This window comes from Pseudorca crassidens, chromosome 1, assembly GCF_039906515.1.
Source record: "Pseudorca crassidens isolate mPseCra1 chromosome 1, mPseCra1.hap1, whole genome shotgun sequence".
Lineage (NCBI taxonomy): Eukaryota > Metazoa > Chordata > Mammalia > Artiodactyla > Delphinidae > Pseudorca > Pseudorca crassidens.
Genome location: NC_090296.1, coordinates 129,989,784 through 130,007,697, shown reverse-complemented (window position 1 = coordinate 130,007,697; position 17,914 = coordinate 129,989,784). Strand labels below are relative to the sequence as shown.

Genomic DNA, 17,914 nt, shown 5'->3' with positions numbered 1-17,914 from the left:
GCCATAAAAGGGGAAATCGACAGTAACGCATTCATAGTAGGGGACTTTAACACCCCACTTTCACCAATGGACAGATCATCCAAAATGAAAATGAATAAGGGAAACACAAACTTTAAATGATACATTAAACAAGATGGACTTAATTGATATTTATAGAACACTCCATCCAAAAACAACAGAATACACTTTCTTCTCAAGTCGTCATGGAACATGCTCCAGGATAGTACTTGTACTGGGTCACAAATCAAGCCTCAGTAAATTTAAGAAAACTGAAATCGTATCAATTATCTTTTCCAACCACAACACTATGAGACGCTATGAGATAGCAATTACAGGAAAAAATCTGTAAAAAGTACAAACACATGGATGCTAAACAATACATTACTTAATAAAGAAGTGACCATGAAGAAATTAAAAAGGAAATCAAAAAATACCTAGAGACAAATAACAATGAAAACACGACGACCCAAAACATATGGGATGCAGCAAAAGCAGATCTAAAGGGAGGTTTATAGCAATACAATCCTACCTTAAGAAACAAGAAGCATCTCAAATAAACAACCTAACCTTACACCAAAAGTAATTAGAGAAAGAAGAACAAAAAAACCCCAAAGTTAGCAGAAGGAAAGAAATCATAAAGATCAGATCAGAAATAAATGAAGGAAATGATAGCAAAGATCAATAAAACTAAATGCTGGTTCTTTGAGAAGATAAATAAAATTGATAAACCATTAGCCAGACTCATCAAGATAAAAAGGAAGAAGACTCAAATCAATAGAATTAGAAATGGAAAAGGAGAAATAACAACTGACACTGCAGAAATACAAAGGATCACGAGAGATTACTACAAGCAAATATATGCCAATAAAATGGACAACCTGGAAGAAATAGAAAAATTCTTAGAAATGCACAGCCTTCTGAGACTGAACCAGGAAGAAATAGAAAATATGAACAGAGCAAACTCAAGCACTGAAATTGAAACTGTGATTAAAAATATTCCAACAAACAAAAGCCCAGGACCAGATGGCTTCACAGGCGAATTCTATCAAACATTTAGGGAAGAGCTAACACCTATCCTTCTCAAACTCTTCCAAAATATAGCAGAGGGACGAACACTCCCAAACTCATTCTACGAGGCCACCATCACCCTGATATCAAAAGCAGACAAAGCTGTCATAAAGAAAGAAAACTACAGGCCAATATCACTGATGAACATAGATGCAAAAATCCTCAACAAAATACTAGCAAACAGAATCCAACAGCACATTAAAAGGATCATACACCATGATCAAGTGGGATTTATCCTAGGAATGCAAGGATTCTTCAATATACGCAAATCAATCAATGTGATACACCATGTTAACAAACTGAGGGGGAAAAATATATGATCATCTCAATAGATGCAGAGAAAGCTTTCAACAAAATTCAACGCCATTTTTGATAAAAACCCTCCAGAAAGTAGTCATAGAGAGAACTTACCTCAACATAATAAAGCCCATACATGACAAACCCACAGCCAGCATCATCCTCAAAGGTGAAAAACTGAAACCATTTCCACTAAGATCAGGAACAAGAAAAGGTTGCCCACTCTCACCACTATTATTCAACATAGTTTTGGAAGTTTTAGCCACAACAATCAGAGAAGAAAAGGAAATAAAAGGAATCCAAATCAGCAAGAAGAAGTAAAGCTGTCACTGTTTGCAGATGACATGATACTATACACAGAGAATCCTAAAGATGCTACCAGAAAACTACTAGAGCTAATCAATGTATTTGGTAAAGTAGCAGGGTACAAAATTAATGCACAGAAATCTCTTGCATTCTTATACACTAATGATGAAAAATCTGAAAGAGAAATTAAGGAGACACTCCCATTTACCATTGCAACAAAAAGAATAAAATACCTAGGAGTAAATCTTCATAAGGAGAAAAAAGACCTGTATGCAGAAAACTATAAGACACTGATGAAAGACATTAAAGATGATACAAATAGATGGAGAGATATACCACGTTCTTGGATTGGCAGAATCAACATTGTGACAATGACTATACTGCCCAAAGCAATCTACAGATTCAATGCAATCCCTACCAAACTACCACTGCCATTTTTCAAAGAGCTAGAACAAAAAAATTCACAATTTGTATGGAAACACAAAAGACCCCTTATAGCCAAAGCAATCTTGAGAAAGAAAAATGGAGCTTGAGGAATCAGGCTTCCTGACTTCAGACTATACTACAAAGCTACAGTAATCAAGACAGTATGGTACTGGCACAAAAATAGAAAGATAGATCAATGGAACGAGATAGATAGCCCAGAGATAAACCCACACACATATGGTCACCTTATCTTTGATAAATGAGGCAAGAATATACAGTGGAGAAAAGACAGTCTCTTCAATAAGTGGTGCTGGGAAAACTGGACAGCTACATGTAAAAGAATGAAATTAGAACACTCCCTAACACTATACACAAAAATGAACTCAAAGTGGATTAAAGACCTAAATATAAGGCCAGACACTATCAAACTCTTAGAGGAAAACATAGGCAGAACACTTTACGACGTAAATCACAGCAAGGTCCACTTTGACCCACCTCCTAGAGTAATGGAACTCAATGAAACTTAAAGCCTTTTGCACAGCCAAGGAAAACATAAACAAGACCAAAAGACAACCCTGGGAATGGGAGAATATATTTGCAAATGAAGCAACTGACAAAGGATTAATCTCAAAATTTACAACCAGCTCATGCAGCTCAATATCAAAAAAACAAACAACCCAATCCAAAAATGGGCAGAAGACCGAAGTAGACATTTCTCCAAAGAAGATATACAGATTACCAAGAAACACATGAAAGAATGCTCAACATCATTAATCATTAGAGAAATGCAAATCAAAACTACAATGAGATATCATCTCACACCGGTCAGAATGGCCATCCTCAAAAAATCTAGAAACAATAAATGCTGGATAGGGTGTGGAGAAAAGGGAACCCTCTTGCACTGTTGGTGGGAATGTAAATTGATACAGAGACTATGGAGGTTCCTTAAAAAACTACAAATAGAACTACCATACGACCCAGCAATCCCACTACTGGGCATATACCCTGAGAAAACCATAATTCGAAAAGAGTCATGTACCAAAATGTTCATTGCAGCTCTATTTACAATAGCCAGGACATGGAAGCAACATAAGTGCCCATCAACAGATGAATGGATAAAGAAGATGTGGCACATATATACAATGGAATATTACTCAGCTATAAAAATAAACAAAATTGAGTTATTTGTAGTGAGGTGGATGGACCTAGAGTCTGTCACACAGAGTGAAGTAAGTCAGAAGGAGAAAAACAAGTACCATATGCTAACACATATATATGGAATTTAAGAAAAAAAAATGTCATGAAGATCCTAGGGTTAAGACAGGAATAAAGACACAGACCTACTAGAGAATGGACTTGAGGATATGGGGAGGGGGAAGGGTAAGCTGTGACAAAGTGAGAGAGTGGCATGGACATATATACACTACCAAACGTAAAATAGATAGCTAGTGGGAAGCAGCTGCATAGCACAGGGAGATCAGCTCGGTGCTTTGTGACCGCCTAGAGGGGTGCAATAGGGAGGGTGGGAGGGAGCGAGACGCAAGGGGGAAGAGATATGGGGATACATGTATATGTATAACTGATTCACTTTGTTATGAAACAGAAACTAACACACCATTGTAAAGCAATTATACTCCAATAAAGATGTTAAAAAATATGTGAAAGATGAAAAGCAGAGAGGAAGTGCATGGAGAAGGAGCAAGAAGAAGCAGTGAAAAGTGAGGTGGAATAAGAGTGCATATGTACCCAGATGCAGGGAGCACAATGACCCCGGGGCCACAGTGAGGGTGACCACAGCGTCAGAGCAGAGCAGGGTCTGTGGGCCACTCCTCAGAAATGGTACGGTTCTTTGCAGCCCCCATGGTGCCATGCACACACCCCTACTCGTCTGCCAGAAGAAGCCCATCAGCATGATGGACTAGCTACCTCAGTGGTTTGCACGGCCTTTGTCTCTGGGTGTAACCAGGACAGAGCAGACACTGGAGGAGAGAATGATGGGTCTCAGAAGTGGGTGTTTCAAACAGGACTCAGGGTGGCCACAGTGGTCCAGAGATGTGCCTCTGTCCTCCTTCCGGGACGACTTGCTGCCCAGCTAAGGGCAGACAGCTCCCTACACGGTCAACTTCAACTCCTTCCTCTGTCCTTTCACAGGTGTCTACCCCTAAAAACCATCTTGCATTCCCAACTCTGAAGATCCCAACAGGTAATGATGGTGAACACAGTCTGGTGTTCAAATTTTCTCCACTTCTAAGTAAAAGCCAGTAACGCTATACTTACTTATTCATGCTCACCACCGTGTGTAACAGTATGACTTGCCTGCCGGGATACCTGCAGATGCCTCGATGCCTCCACTGGCCTAAGGGATGGTATCCCCAGCACCACAGCCTTGGGGGACAACACCTAGTCTTCTAGGAGATCAGTGCTAATCTGAGATTACATGAGCCAGTTACCTCCATGTCCTCCTCTCCCTCCAGGTCTGCATTCAGATCTGTGATGAGTAATAAGGACACTGAGGCTGAGTGTGAGCAAGCGAGGTGGCCGATGATGATGACAGCCCATTCGACAACCTTCAAGGACTCTCCATTGCCCCTGGGTTCCACCTTCCTCCTAGACTCACAGACACGAGCCTGATGGCCTCAATTCCTGCAGCACCTCCCAGGCGGCTGCCCGCTCAGGCTCAGGGAGGCTGTCTCCAGGCCTGTAGCAAACATTTACTTCCTGGCAACACAGTGTTGGGTGTCGGGAAGCCCCTCTCTCCAGACTCCATGTCCCCCAACAAACATCCTCCATGGTTCTGTCTGTTGGGACACTTCAGTCCAGAATTCCCACAGTCTGAAGACGCCCTGCCTCTGCCATGTTTTCTCAGCTTCCCACCAATCGCCTGCTGCTGTCAGCTCACTCCTGTCCCCCATCATCCCCCAAAACACACCCCCTCATGAGATTCCTGCTTGTCAAGGCCCTCCCCAGGCATCTCCCTGCTTCCCTTCTTCCCTGAGGGGCCATGGGTGCACACAGCTGAGTGCCCTCAGCAGCAGCAGAGTATCCTGGTGTAGTCACAGGTTTGGGGCACAGTCTCCGGTAGGGCCTTCCAGACTCCCTTCATGATGATTTCCAAAGGACAGATGAAGTTTCACTTTCAAGTCTACCCTGATAAGTCTGGCCTGTTCCTCTCTCAGAGCAAAGGACTTGTTTGTTTTAAATGTGGCATACTTAGCACTTTACCATGTGCTATTTATTTTCTATTCCATGTATGTTATTTTCTTTTCCCCAAGGATCTGGTTCAGGTTGGAATGTTGTACAACCTTTTTTCTTCAAATATTTTTTAGATTCAGGCACCGACCTCCCTCTAAATACTCAGCACTTAATTGCTTTGAATAGAGAAATGCTTCCCACAATAACTCACGTGCATCATTTAAACAAGACAAATCATCTCATCAGTGGAATTGGGTGTGTTTGCCTGTTGTGTTGCTCCCAATAATTCGAATGCTCCCTTCATGACCTTCAAGCCACCTTGCAGAAGACACGCTGCATGGTGAAGTGGCAAGAGTGAGCAGAAGAATTGACTGTACCATTCAAAACTGGATAAATAGTCCCTGAACAGACAGAAGGTACTTTAGCAAAAGTAATAGGCCTGATATCAGACCTTTCCCTTGAATGAAGCTGGTGATTCAAAATAAAGGTAAAACAAGACCTGTTATAAGACTTTGTAAGGACCTTGAGTATAAGGGAAGAAATCATTTTTCAGGGGGAGGGATGTAGGGAAAACAAACACCTGGTCTTATACTTGGACATAAAATCAGGCACATTTTCTCTGGAGTATGGAGGAAAATGAAGTCAGTACCTTGATCTTGGCTGCTTCCAAGGCTTTTTTGCCATCCCAGGCCCAGCCTCTCTTTGTGAAATAGTTGACGGTGGCAAACTCGATCAGCGCAGAGAACACAAAAGCGTAGCACACGGCTATGAACCAGTCCATGGCCGTCGCATAAGCCACTTTGGGCAGAGAGTTCCGGGCACTGATGCTGAGGGTCGTCATAGTCAGCACCGTGGTCACCCCTGTGGTTGTCAATGACAGGGGTGGGGTCAATGGGAACAAGGATCAGCACCAGCACTGGACCCCAGTATAACACCCCTGAACGTGACAAAGAAAGAAAGGAACTATCACTTTAATCCCCAGCCTAGGTCTCCCGCTCCCTCTACAATTTTCACAGCACAACACATTCATAGCATTTAAAACACTGCTTAGTTTATTTACCTTGTCAATCGTCTCCTTCCTCTAGAACATAAATCGAGGTGGGCAGGGATTTGGGTCTGATTCATACACATACTCTAACTGTGTCCCCGTTGTCCTGACCTGACCCTGCAGAGAGCTGGTGCTCAACAAGGATGCGTCAGAGGAGTGGGGCATCTTAGTGGCCCCAAGGCAAGTCCAGCTGAGAAGGGCAAGAACGTTCCCACCGCTCTAACGAAGTGCTTCACAAAGACTCACTGTGCACCTTACAAGTCGTGGGCTCCAGAAAACTGATGAGACAGGCTTGCTTTCACATGGATTAACGCAGCATGCAGACTCCGAGGACCGGAGTGCAACAGAAGCACCACATCTGAATCTGGGTCTTGGCACTTCACTCCTTCTAACAAGGATCTGGGCCACCTTGATGCTGCCATGCAAGATGCCTGTAGCCATCTGCCTTGTCTTCTGGGGAAATTTGCAGTGACCATAAAGGAAGTCTGGATCCTCGGAAGGGGACGATAAGCCTCTAACGGGCATCTATTAAGGGCCAGACTCTGATCTAAGCTACATTCTGAATGGGTGTCATTATCCCCATTTTGCAAGTGAGGAGCTTAAAGATTTAAAAATAGTAATGTACCCAAATTCGCCAGCTGGCAAATGAGAACCTGTACTGGGACCCAGGTCTGCTGAAACCTTACAGCCCACGTAGTTTCCACATGCTCTATGTCTTTCTTCTTACTGCAGTTTTGTTTGCAGAAAGGTGCAAGTATGTGTATGGGGTGTGGGTGCAACACACCTGTTATGAGTGGAACTGTGTACCCCCCCAAATGCATAAGTTGAATTCTTAATCTCCAGAACCTCAGATTTACTTTCCAGACCTTACTTGGAAATATGGTCTTTACAGAAGTAATCAAGTTAAAATGAGGTCATTAGGGTAGGCCTTAATCCAATATGACTGGTATCTCTCTCACACACACACAGGGAGAACAGCACATGAAGACTGGAATTATGCTGCCACAGGCCAAGGAAGTACCAGAAACTGGGAGAGAGGCCAGAAACAGAGCCTTCCCTCACAGTCCTCAGAAGAAACGAACTCTGCTGATTTTGGACTTGTAGCCTCCAGAACTGTGAGAGAGTTAATTTCTATTGCTTAAGCACTCAGTGTGTGGTACTTTGTTAGGGCAGCCTCAGGAAAGAGCACCAAAAGAGTGTCATGTTGCTGGTGGTCATAGCAGCTTAGTCTTCATTCAGTGTCATCTTTCAGAGGTATTTATATACCCTCACTGAACACGGTACTGTGCATGGAATTAACGCTAAATGAGAAATCGGTAGTCATCTTTGATTTTTCTTAGAAATCCAGTTAATCATTGTGCTGGAGAGAAGTGTTCTGTGTGTGACCTTGAACAGGCTTCTTGTGTCTCCTTGAGTCCTTTAACATCCTAATGTGCTTTGAGAATCTCTAAGAGGAAGCAGACTGGAATATAGGGCATTCTCCAAACTAAATCTTTTTCCTTGCCCACCTACTAATGCTCCCCTAAAGAGCTAGGGGAGCACTGCCTGGCCACAAGCCAACCTCCACACCCTCCTGAAGCTAAATCAGGTGAGGCAGGTGAAGCTGGGTATGTGGCTCGAGGTAGAGAGATTGCTCAGACAGGAGCAATCCTGGGCCCTCACTGGAAATCCCGAGGCTCCTCCGGCTTCCTCCACCTACAGGAGCACTGGCGGGAAATGCAGGGCACGTTTTCCTTCTTTGGAAGGGACAGTGCAATAGGAAAAGCTGAGGCGGGAATAGTACTTTACAGTTTAGAAAGATGTGAGCATCCATTACAACTGACCCACGAAATTACTTCTAACATTGATTTTGATGAAATGAGCTTCCACGTAAAAGTCAAACACTCAACCATGTCTGCTGTGCCAAGGTACTTCCTGAGCTGGATCTTGCTAAACTTGATTTATGTCTCAAGGATGTCAGATAATTTTCTAAATTCTTATCATATATATGTATACATATATACATGTGTCATACGTACGTATGTATATCTCATATATATTACATTTATATATACATAAGGTAATATATATTATATTTTATATACATTTAATCTATTACTATCATATCACATGTAACATATTGACTGCCACTTGGGAGTTAATTTTAAAGTGGCATGCACATTTCAAAGAAAACTGCCTGATAACATAGAAAACAGTACTTTATGAGACTTGTGAAAATACCGTAGCAAAATCCCACATAAGACAGATTGCTGGCAATTTCAAACCTCAAAAAAAAAAAAAAAGGCTCTTAGTGAAAGACTTTTCAAAAGGGAAACAGTGATCGAATTGCTCTGAACCCTGGTTCAGAGAGCAGCCCTAAATCTACTCTTTAACACTGAATTCATAACTAACTGGTCTGTTTGTTTTCTAGGTCACAGAATAGACAGGCAGCACTAGGGACTTTGAGGCTGCTGTCTTTGGGGTGTTAGAGGCAGTCACAGGCCTGGCTTGGGGACACTCACCGAACACTGTCCTGGCTGGAACTGATTCTCGGTTCAGCCAAAAGGACACTTGCGACAAGATCACAGTCATTATGCAGGGGAGATAGGTCTGGATGACAAAGTACCCGATCTTCCTCTTCAGATGGAAATGAGCCGTCATGATTGTGTATTCACCTGCAAATGAACAAATTACTGCAGTCAGCCACCTAAATGAAACCCTACAGTCCTGCCCTGTGGTTCCTGCCCCTGGTCAGAGCCCCGGAGCTTCCCTTCTCTCCACCCTCCCTTTGGACAAGCATTTATTTGTATTGTTTGGGTGAAGGAGAGGCTGAAGGATGCATGGATTTCTTAACGGTCATTTTATAAGTAAGTCTTTTGACCCCCAGCCTCTGAAGAGCCTCTGCTGGTGGATGCTTTGCTGGGGAAAATCAGATTTGTGTGTTTTCCTAATCCCTGGTCACAATCTATGCCACTCTCCACCTGCCCCCCTCACTGCTACTGCCATCAGGATTTCAGGATTTAGCCTCTCCAGATGTAACTCAGGACATCACAGAGCCCAGTCGTGGGCAGATTGTTTTCTCCTCATTTCCCAGCCAGGGAGGGCTGGAAGGAGTGGGGGGCTACCACTTCCCCACAGGCTCTGTGCCCCCTCAGCCGGCTTGGGGGTGAGGAGCAACAGCCTCCGGAGGCCACTGGTGCTGGCCACTCTGAGCTTCCGCTGGTCCACAGAGAGAGTGAGGGCATTTCCTTGGCGATGCCCCAGTGCCTTCTCTGGATCTGGCTGGCTGTGTGGGAGGCGAGTGCAGACCTCCCCTTCGTTGCGGAGAACGATGCTGCCCTGATGGTGAACTGGTAAGAAGCCAAGGCAGCTGCGGTGGGAGGGTGTGTTAGACAGAGTCTCCTTTGCTGTGTGAATTTGCATCTCCCTGGGGAGATGGGAAGGATGCTTTGAGAGGTGGAGGCAGAGCTGAGTTGATCTGAGGACAAGAGTTCTTCAGCTGAATTGCAACAAGTAGATGGTGTGGCCAGGGAGCCTGGTGGAACTGTGAATGTGGGGGGAAGGGCCTGGGGTCTCTGCTAAGGTAGACCCCTGGTGGGGCCATCTGTTCGAGGGTGGTCGGCTGGCTGTATGGGCAGAATGTTGAGACATTTGAGACTGATTACATAGCTCGGACGCCTGCTGTTGGATTCAAAGCCCAGTGCTCAGCAAGGCCAGCTGTGGATGTGTCCCTACGTGCCTTTTCTCACAGCATGAGTTAAGATCATATGTGGCAAACTCTGCCCTCTTACAGAAGAGGAGACCAAAATTCCCTCAGGGCCAAGATGCACCACGCCCTCCCCACAGCCCCAGGCAGATGAGAGCAGGTGAGAGGAGGGGAATAGGCTCAGGCCTAGCAGAAGGAGACAGGGACAGAGAGAAGGGGGGCAAGATATGTTTAGTAGCAAAGACATCTTTATCATGATCCAATTTTGCCTCTCAATTCTTGAGAAGAGGGAAAATGCCATTCTGTTTCTTTGCATTAGGATTTGAAGTTACTCTCCTACTTGTAATTCTTTTGTTGTGGTGGTTCTTTTCATTCTATTTTTGAGTTGAGGATAACAATATAAGATAACGTTCAAAAAAAGACCATCTTTTTGGAATGCAAATAGAGCAGAAACCCATTTATAAATTTTTAAAGAACGACATGAAACGACTCCCAACTGTAGCACCCTCCATTAGCATTGCAATTCTTAACCCCAAACCTCTGCCGTGCCACCTTTTCACTTGTTCCCATAAAATCAGGTCTGCTTTCTCTTCCCTTGCCTTTAACACGGTAATCACATGGCACAGCAGCCTCCTCCCAGCCCTGCCAGGCCCTTTCCCCAGGATGCCAGCCCACGCCAGTGGACGGACACTGAGTGCCTGTGTGAGAGGAGGCATGCACTGCACGTCCCTGTGCTTCCAGCCAGCTCCAGGGGGTGGTGATGCTGACAGAGTGACGCTGACCAGGATAACATTTGAGGCTTAGAACTCATGTTGCAAGCAGGACTTTCTCCATCCCTGTTCTACATTTCTCCTGCCATGAGAAGCCCTGCAGGACCCTCCCCTGCTCACAGCCAAGCTTGTGACCATGACCTCTAGGGCTGGGCCTCCTGGGGCCAGGAGGTGTCTGAGGACACCCCTTGCAGGTGCAAGAAGGGAACGCGTTGTGTTCCTTTGGACACCCTGCCCACTTTGTGTCAGGTGAAGCCTGGCTTGTGCTGCCCTGCGGGCTCAGGCCAGCCCTGTGCCTGCGGGTGTGACAGCACTTGCTAAAACCTCAGCTATTTCTATGGTGCCCGGTTGTGCTTCCCAAATTCAACCCCAGGAAAACCTCTGAAATGTTCAAAGTGGGGAGATAGCAGAACAGGTAAATGAGAGTATTTGCAGGAAGCTCTCTACCTTTCCTGCAGAGGCTGCTGCCCTCATGTCTCAGTGCTTGGGCAGGACTATGTTATATAAGTAGGTCCATGAGGCCTCCGGCCAGGGCCTGCGGTCACCAGGGCTGCTCACATGGAGGCAAATGCACCTCAGATTAATGCTCTCATGATCCTTAATGCCAGGATGCCACAGCTGATGCCTCCATGTGCGGCTGGAGGGAGGGGGCCCGATGTGGAAGGTTCCTTGTGGCCAGCACAGCACGACAGGCCCGGGTGGCTAAGGAGAGTCCTGGGCTCTCCCAGGGTGTGCGCCCCTGAATGGGGGGTGAGGCTTACCTGTGCTGGTGCTGATGTTCTCTGTGCCCACTGTCTGCCCCATCAGGTGGTATTGGTTCAGCCTGGAGCCATCTTCTGCCACCACAACCGACTTGGTTGTGCCATTGGTCCAGACATAGACAACTTCAGAATTAGGATATGCATCTGTATGGGGGAGGAAAAAGGGGTGTAAACATGGAATCATTTGCAGCGTGGCACAACCAAAGATGTTTATAAAAGTAGTACGAGAGATGATTAGAAAGTCAAAGTTAAATGACCTAAAGAAAGTACAGGCAGTCAGACCAGGGCAGACAGCACCACGGTTCAGGCCCTTCTCATTTCTAAAGGGCAGAGTGCTCAGAAGCCGGGCCCAGTGCTTCCTACAGGGTATCTTCTCTTCAGGGTGCACTGTCGCACGGGCCTGAGACCACAGGGTCTGGGGCTCTCCCAGCTCTTAGGGCTCCTGTTGTCATTACAAGAGCTCTGTAAGGATGTAATGCATAGAGTGCCTTGTCAACAGTTCATAAACAGTCAAAGTAAGAACAATGAATCACCCAAGAAGTAATGAATACACACCAAAAAGACAGTTTGGAAACCGGGAGCACTCAAACCAAAGCATGGACTGAGGCTCAGGGGTACACTGCTACAAAGCATCTTGTATGGTGGCAAAGTGGTGATGGTTTGTTTATTCGTCACAGTGTTGGTTACAGTATTAGAATTTTCTTAAATGATAGGGAAATGGTCAGTATTTACCTCATATCAACCTTGGGAAACAGTTTAAGTTTTGCTTATGATTCTCAGAGGCATAAGGAAGAAATGACCCAGGTCGAGTTAGCCTTACAAAATAAGCTAAATTAAGCTTTGTTTGTAGGACTAAACTGGTTGTCTGCTCAGGGAATTTTCAAGCCTGGTCTCTGTTTTTGTTTTTATTTATTTATTTATTTTTGGTTGCGTTGGGTCTTCGTTGCTGCGTGTGGGCTTTCTCTAGTTGCGGCGAGCGGGGGCTACTCTTCGTTGCGGTGCGCAGGCTTCTCATTGTGGTGGCTTCTCTTGTTGCAGAGTGTGGGCTTTAGCATGCAGGCTTCCGCGGCACATGGGATCTTCCCAGACCAGGGACTGAACCCGTGTCCCCTGCATTGGCAGGCAGATTCTTAACCACTGTGCCACCAGGGAATTCCCTCTGTTTTTGATTCTAACAACTTGGAGCAGCATTTGATCACATCAGCTACTATAAAGGTCTCTCTTTTCAGAAGGCACTTGTTGCCCTGTTGTCCATGCTGTCCTGGTGGGAGGGTGGTGCAGAAGGCAGAAACTTTACCCCTGGTGTCACACCTGTGACTGTTACCTTACACAGCAAAAGGCACTGTGCAAAATGGAATTAAAGCTATGGGCTTAAAATCAGGAGATTATCCTAGATGATCCCAGTGGACCCCGTATAATCACTTGAGCCTTTAAAAACAGAGAACTTTCTCCAGCTGGGGCCAGTCAGAGAGACCCAGCTCAGAGAGATTCGAAGCAGAAAGAAAGGACTCGACTGCCATTGCTGGTTTTGAAGGTGGAGGAAGGGGCCATGAGCCAAGGTATGTGGGCAGCCCATAGAAGGCAAGAATGACTCCCTCAGGTGACAGTCAGCAGGAGACAGGGACCTCAACCTACAACCCATGGAACTGAATCCTGCCAACAGCCTGAGAGAGGCTGAATGTGGATTTGCCCCCAGAGCCTCCAGAAGGGAAAGCAGCCCTGCTGACACCATGATTCTGGCCGTGGGAGACCCAGAGCTGAAACACTAGGCAAATCCACTGTATTCTGACCTACAGAACTGTAAGATAACACGTTTTTGATTATTGAGATATAATTAACATGTATCATTGTATAAGTTTAAAGTGTACAGCATCATGATTTTATATATGTATTGATACATATTGCAAAATGATCACTACAATAAGGTTACTTAATAAACGTGTTGCTTCAGTTAAATTGCTAAGTTTGTGATAATTTGTCATGGCAGTAGAAAACTGGAACAGGTAGATGGACTGATAAACAGAAGACTCTCTCCCAGAGGAAGGAGACAAATATACATAAGACATGTTACATGTGAGGTGGTAGTAAGTGCTATGGAGAAATATAAGCTATGAAGAGGAAAGAGGTGCTATTTTAAATAAGGTAATCTGGGAAGGCATAACTTAAGAGACCCAAGGGCTGTGCAGGAGCCTGCCACGTGGTTGTCAGAAGGACATGTATCCCAGAAAAGGGCACTGCAAGTGCACATGTCCTGGGGCAAGAGTGTGCCTACAATGCCTGAGGAGAAGGCAGGTGGGCAGTGTGGCTGGACAGGGTAGACAGCAGAGGGCAGAGGAAAAGACTACATAAACGTTGCCTCAAGGCTATTTAAGGCCTTTGCCTTTTACTCTGAGCTAGCCAGGAAGGCAGGGGCGGGGATAAGCAAGTAAGTGACATAGCCTAGTTCATGCTGTAAAAGGACCCATCTGGCTGAAACAGGAGACTAGAATGCAGGGGGGGAAAGAACAGAAACAGGAGAGTGCTTAGGGCAATATTAAAATAATTCAGGTGAAAGATGATAGTGGCTGGAAGTGGTAAAAAGAGGAGAAAATAGGGATACATTTTAAAGGAAAGGGTCATCCAATCAGCTAACAAATCAGATGTGAGCTGTGAGAGGAAGAGGGTGACCAAACCAGGCATCTGGATGGCTCATTTGTACTCTAGGATGGCAAAGATTCTGGAACAACCCAGCTTCTGAGGAAACAGCAGCATTCAGGTGCTGACATTTCAGAGTTGAGAGGCCTATGAGAGGTCTCCTCGGGATGCTGAGCAGACAGTGGGCCACACAAGTCAGGAGTTCATGGGATTGGTCCCTGGTGAGGATGTGACTTCTTGAGGCATCGGCACACAGATGTCACTTGAAGCAGGGGCTGGTGACAGGGTCACCTGCAGAGTGAATGTTGGTGGAGGGGAGGGTGCTGCAGGGCCTAGAGGTTGGGAAGGTGAGGAGGGAGCTGCAGAGCCACTGGAGCAGCGGCCACTGCAGTGGGAGGACATGGGGAGTGTGCTTCGCAGGGGCTTGTGTCACAGGCTTCAGACGACAGCTGAGAAGTGGCCTCGGGGCCTCGTGGCATCTGTTCACCTCAGCAAGAGCACTTCCAGAGGAGCAGTTGGCTTTAAGGAACAGGGGAGCTCAAGTGTTCCCCATGGCTCTTGAGGGCCCTGAAGGTAAACCTGCACACCCGCCTCTGTATCTTCCCAGCTGCCACACACAGCACCCAATGCCTTCTGGACAAGGCTGTGTGCTTGGCTCGCAGCCTGACGCCAACTCCAGATGGAACAGAACCCATGTACCCTCACAGGGAGGCCTCTGCAGACGTCTCAGGAGATGGGATGGGCTGGCAGGGAAGGCATCCCTAAGCAGGACAGCAGGCTCCGGGACTCCACCAGGCAGAGCTGGTGCCCGGCACTGCAAATGGGCTCCTGGTGTGGCCACTGCTGAGGCAGACAAGCAGGACTACACGCGTGATGAGGTTTCCACAGAAGGAGCCAGAAGAGGTCACGTTAGTAATGAGCCGTGTTCCCACTAAGTGTGGGAGTTTCTTTGCTAGTGCACATCACTTCCTTATTCTTGCTTTATGTGCAAAAGAGTATACGTAACACTTGGAAAATAATAAAACAAGCATGTATGTAGCAAACATTGAGCTTAACACAGAGGAAAACGTCAGAACCTTCTAGGCGCACGACTCACCAAAGGCTCACTTTCTCCCCACAGGTGGTATTCTGAACTTTATGATAATCATTGCATTGTTTGCTTTGTAGTTGTACCTTCTGGGCAGACATCACTAAACAAAGGGGCTTTTTTTGCCTTGCCTATGTTTTCTTTGTGAAATCTGTTTTGTGTTTTTTACCCATTTGATTCATGTTTTCAAATATATTCTGATATACATATTTTTTTTGCTCCATGTGTTGCAAATATCTTCTTCAAGTTTGTGGCTATTTCACTTTGTTCATTTTTTTAAAAATTTTTTGATAAATGGTATGTTAAGTTAGTCAAATTTATCAACCTTTTAATCTTTCTGCATCTTATTTCGGAGGCCTTCCTGATGTTACACATGTAGTATCAAAGCTGGAATGCTCCATCTTTAACCATTAGGGCCTTGATCACAGACAGTTGACTTCTGTATATATTTTCCTACATAAGTATCCAATCAGATCTTCTCCATGTGGTTTTTGGTGCTGCCACCGAAATCATTAAGCTGTCCCTCCCACCCACGTACTTGCAGGGCCTGTTCTGACAAGTAAGGTCTCCATCAGGCATGGGCTCTCTCTTGCGGGATTCTCTGTTCTGCTCCTTTTTTCTACTCCAATTTCAATCTCCCCTGTCTTAACTACGCAGACTTTAGAATTCTAGACAAGAACAGCTGGAAGGGCGAGGTGCCAGCTTTTCTTCTTCATGGGGCCCTGGCTGTTCTTGGTCCTCTGCTCATCCATATACATGTTAGAATCCGCTCATCAGGCTTTCCCAAAAATACTCTGATGAAATTTATGTTGGCCATGAATTGGATCTATAGATTACAGATTGGGGACACATGACATCTTATGGTATTGAGTCTTTTTATCACAGACTTGATATGTATTTAGGTCTTTGGAGTGAAAGTGCCTGACAGTAAGCCTTTTTGATTGTAATGTAAGTGCCTGGCATTAAGCTTTCCATTGCCGAGGCAACTATTTAAAAGGCATCCACCTCACATAGGCATGTTCCCAGCTACACTACTAGATAAAGGGCAGGTCCACCCATGCAGTTCCCCTTCTAGAAAGCCCAAGGTGACCTAGATAACTGGTCATTTGATGACCCCACTTCTCCCTAGTTAGAGTGCCTAATTCCTGTTCTTATGTTTTAAATTTGCCAATAAAGATTGAACTGGTGAAACCCTAAGCACCCCACCCTGGACCCCAATAAGGGTAGAGCCCTGGGTCTGCGCTCTTTCTCTCTCCCTTACCCGTGACAGTGCTGTGTGGCCCTGGGCGTGCTGTGTACCCTCTGAGAGCTCTGAGTAATAAGCCTTGTTTTTTCAAAGTTCCCTGGTGGTTGTTGCTGAGAATGCCTTGCAATCATCATAGGAACCACAAAGGCCAGTCCAGCCTCAGCGTTGCCTCTGGTCAGGGAATGTCTGAGGGGCCGCCATGGGTAGTATGGGCCCAGATGAGCACCCCAGGCATTCTCAGTCACAGAGCATTTCTGACTGCTAATGTATGAGCTGAGAGCAACACAAAGTATTCTTCTAGGTTGAAATATCTTTCAGTGAAGTTGTATCACTTTCTTTCTTGTGCTAGACATTCTCCCTCCAGATGTGTGTTACTCAACATGGTTCCAATAACCAGTGTAACCTGTCTCTGAGCAAAGCCATATGGGATCCCAACTTATCAGAAGGCTGCTCGGCGAGGGGGTGGTCAGAACCCTGAGAATTAGTGACATGATTCCAATGTTCATCTGCATATTAGTAAGACATGAAATAGAAGGACGTAAATAGAGTAGACCAGCTACAGCAGTCAATGGAATAACATGGATGCTACACTTGACTTACACAGCAGGTGGAGGTTGACTGTTCTTGTCACTTTTTTTTAAATTAGCATGACCTTCCATTTCCAAGTTTCAGGTATTACAGAAGTGTTGATTTCACACGGACAGCACTGGAGTTACCCAACACAGTGCATTCTGCCGTAATGTCCCTTCTCTACTGGGGGAACATGGCTGGGGATGAGGGAGGTGAGGCCTGACGATGTGCTCCACCCTGGCAAGCTGCTTTCTAAGTGTCTGGTCACAGACACCACCAGGCATATGCTGAGACTTGGATGGTGCCCTGAGTTCCCCATAAAAGACATGAGATTTCTATCTTCCTATTATTTAGATGCTTACAGGACCCTGAATATTGAAGGGCCGTGGTACTGAGACATGGACTTGAGCAGAGTGGCCACACTGGATTCTAGCTGGGGCTGTGAGTATGGAGTGGACAGTACATGGTGATGAGGCAGCATCTCCTGGCAGTCCCCAGACTGTCTCAGGCAGCTTGTGCTCCTGTTGTCCTGTGCCACTGTCCTGCATCTTCCCCCAGCTCCTCTGCCTCATAGCAGGCAGAGCCGCTGCACTGTGAAGCTGGCCTCCCCCTTCCCGGCTACATTTGCAGTGAGGAGGGCTGCCAATGTCCCACTAACAACCCCCACTCCAGTCCCAATCCACACGTGGGCTGTGAGTCTGTACCCTGGCCAAAAGAGTTAAGGGGGCCCCCATAACCCCTGGAAGATGTGAGTGGGTTGGAAAAGGTGAATCCCAAAACTCAAAAAGAAAAAGAAGCTCAAACCTTGGGACAATAGGTCTCAG

The 17,914-nt window shown here is 45.8% G+C and overlaps 1 protein-coding gene across 2 annotated transcripts in view; it reads right to left on the bottom strand.

The window, feature by feature from the left end:
- The window catches only part of GABRA5 (gamma-aminobutyric acid type A receptor subunit alpha5), a 103,508-nt gene that overhangs the window by 5,990 nt on the left and 79,604 nt on the right, over nt 1–17,914 (bottom strand). For both annotated transcript variants that reach the window (XM_067755794.1, XM_067755802.1), the window contains 3 exons: nt 11,554–11,697; nt 8,839–8,991; nt 5,939–6,150 (listed from right to left, as the gene is read on the bottom strand). In XM_067755794.1, coding sequence (XP_067611895.1) covers nt 5,939–6,150; nt 8,839–8,991; nt 11,554–11,697 — 509 coding nt within the window. The remainder of the gene's footprint in view (nt 1–5,938; nt 6,151–8,838; nt 8,992–11,553; nt 11,698–17,914) is intronic.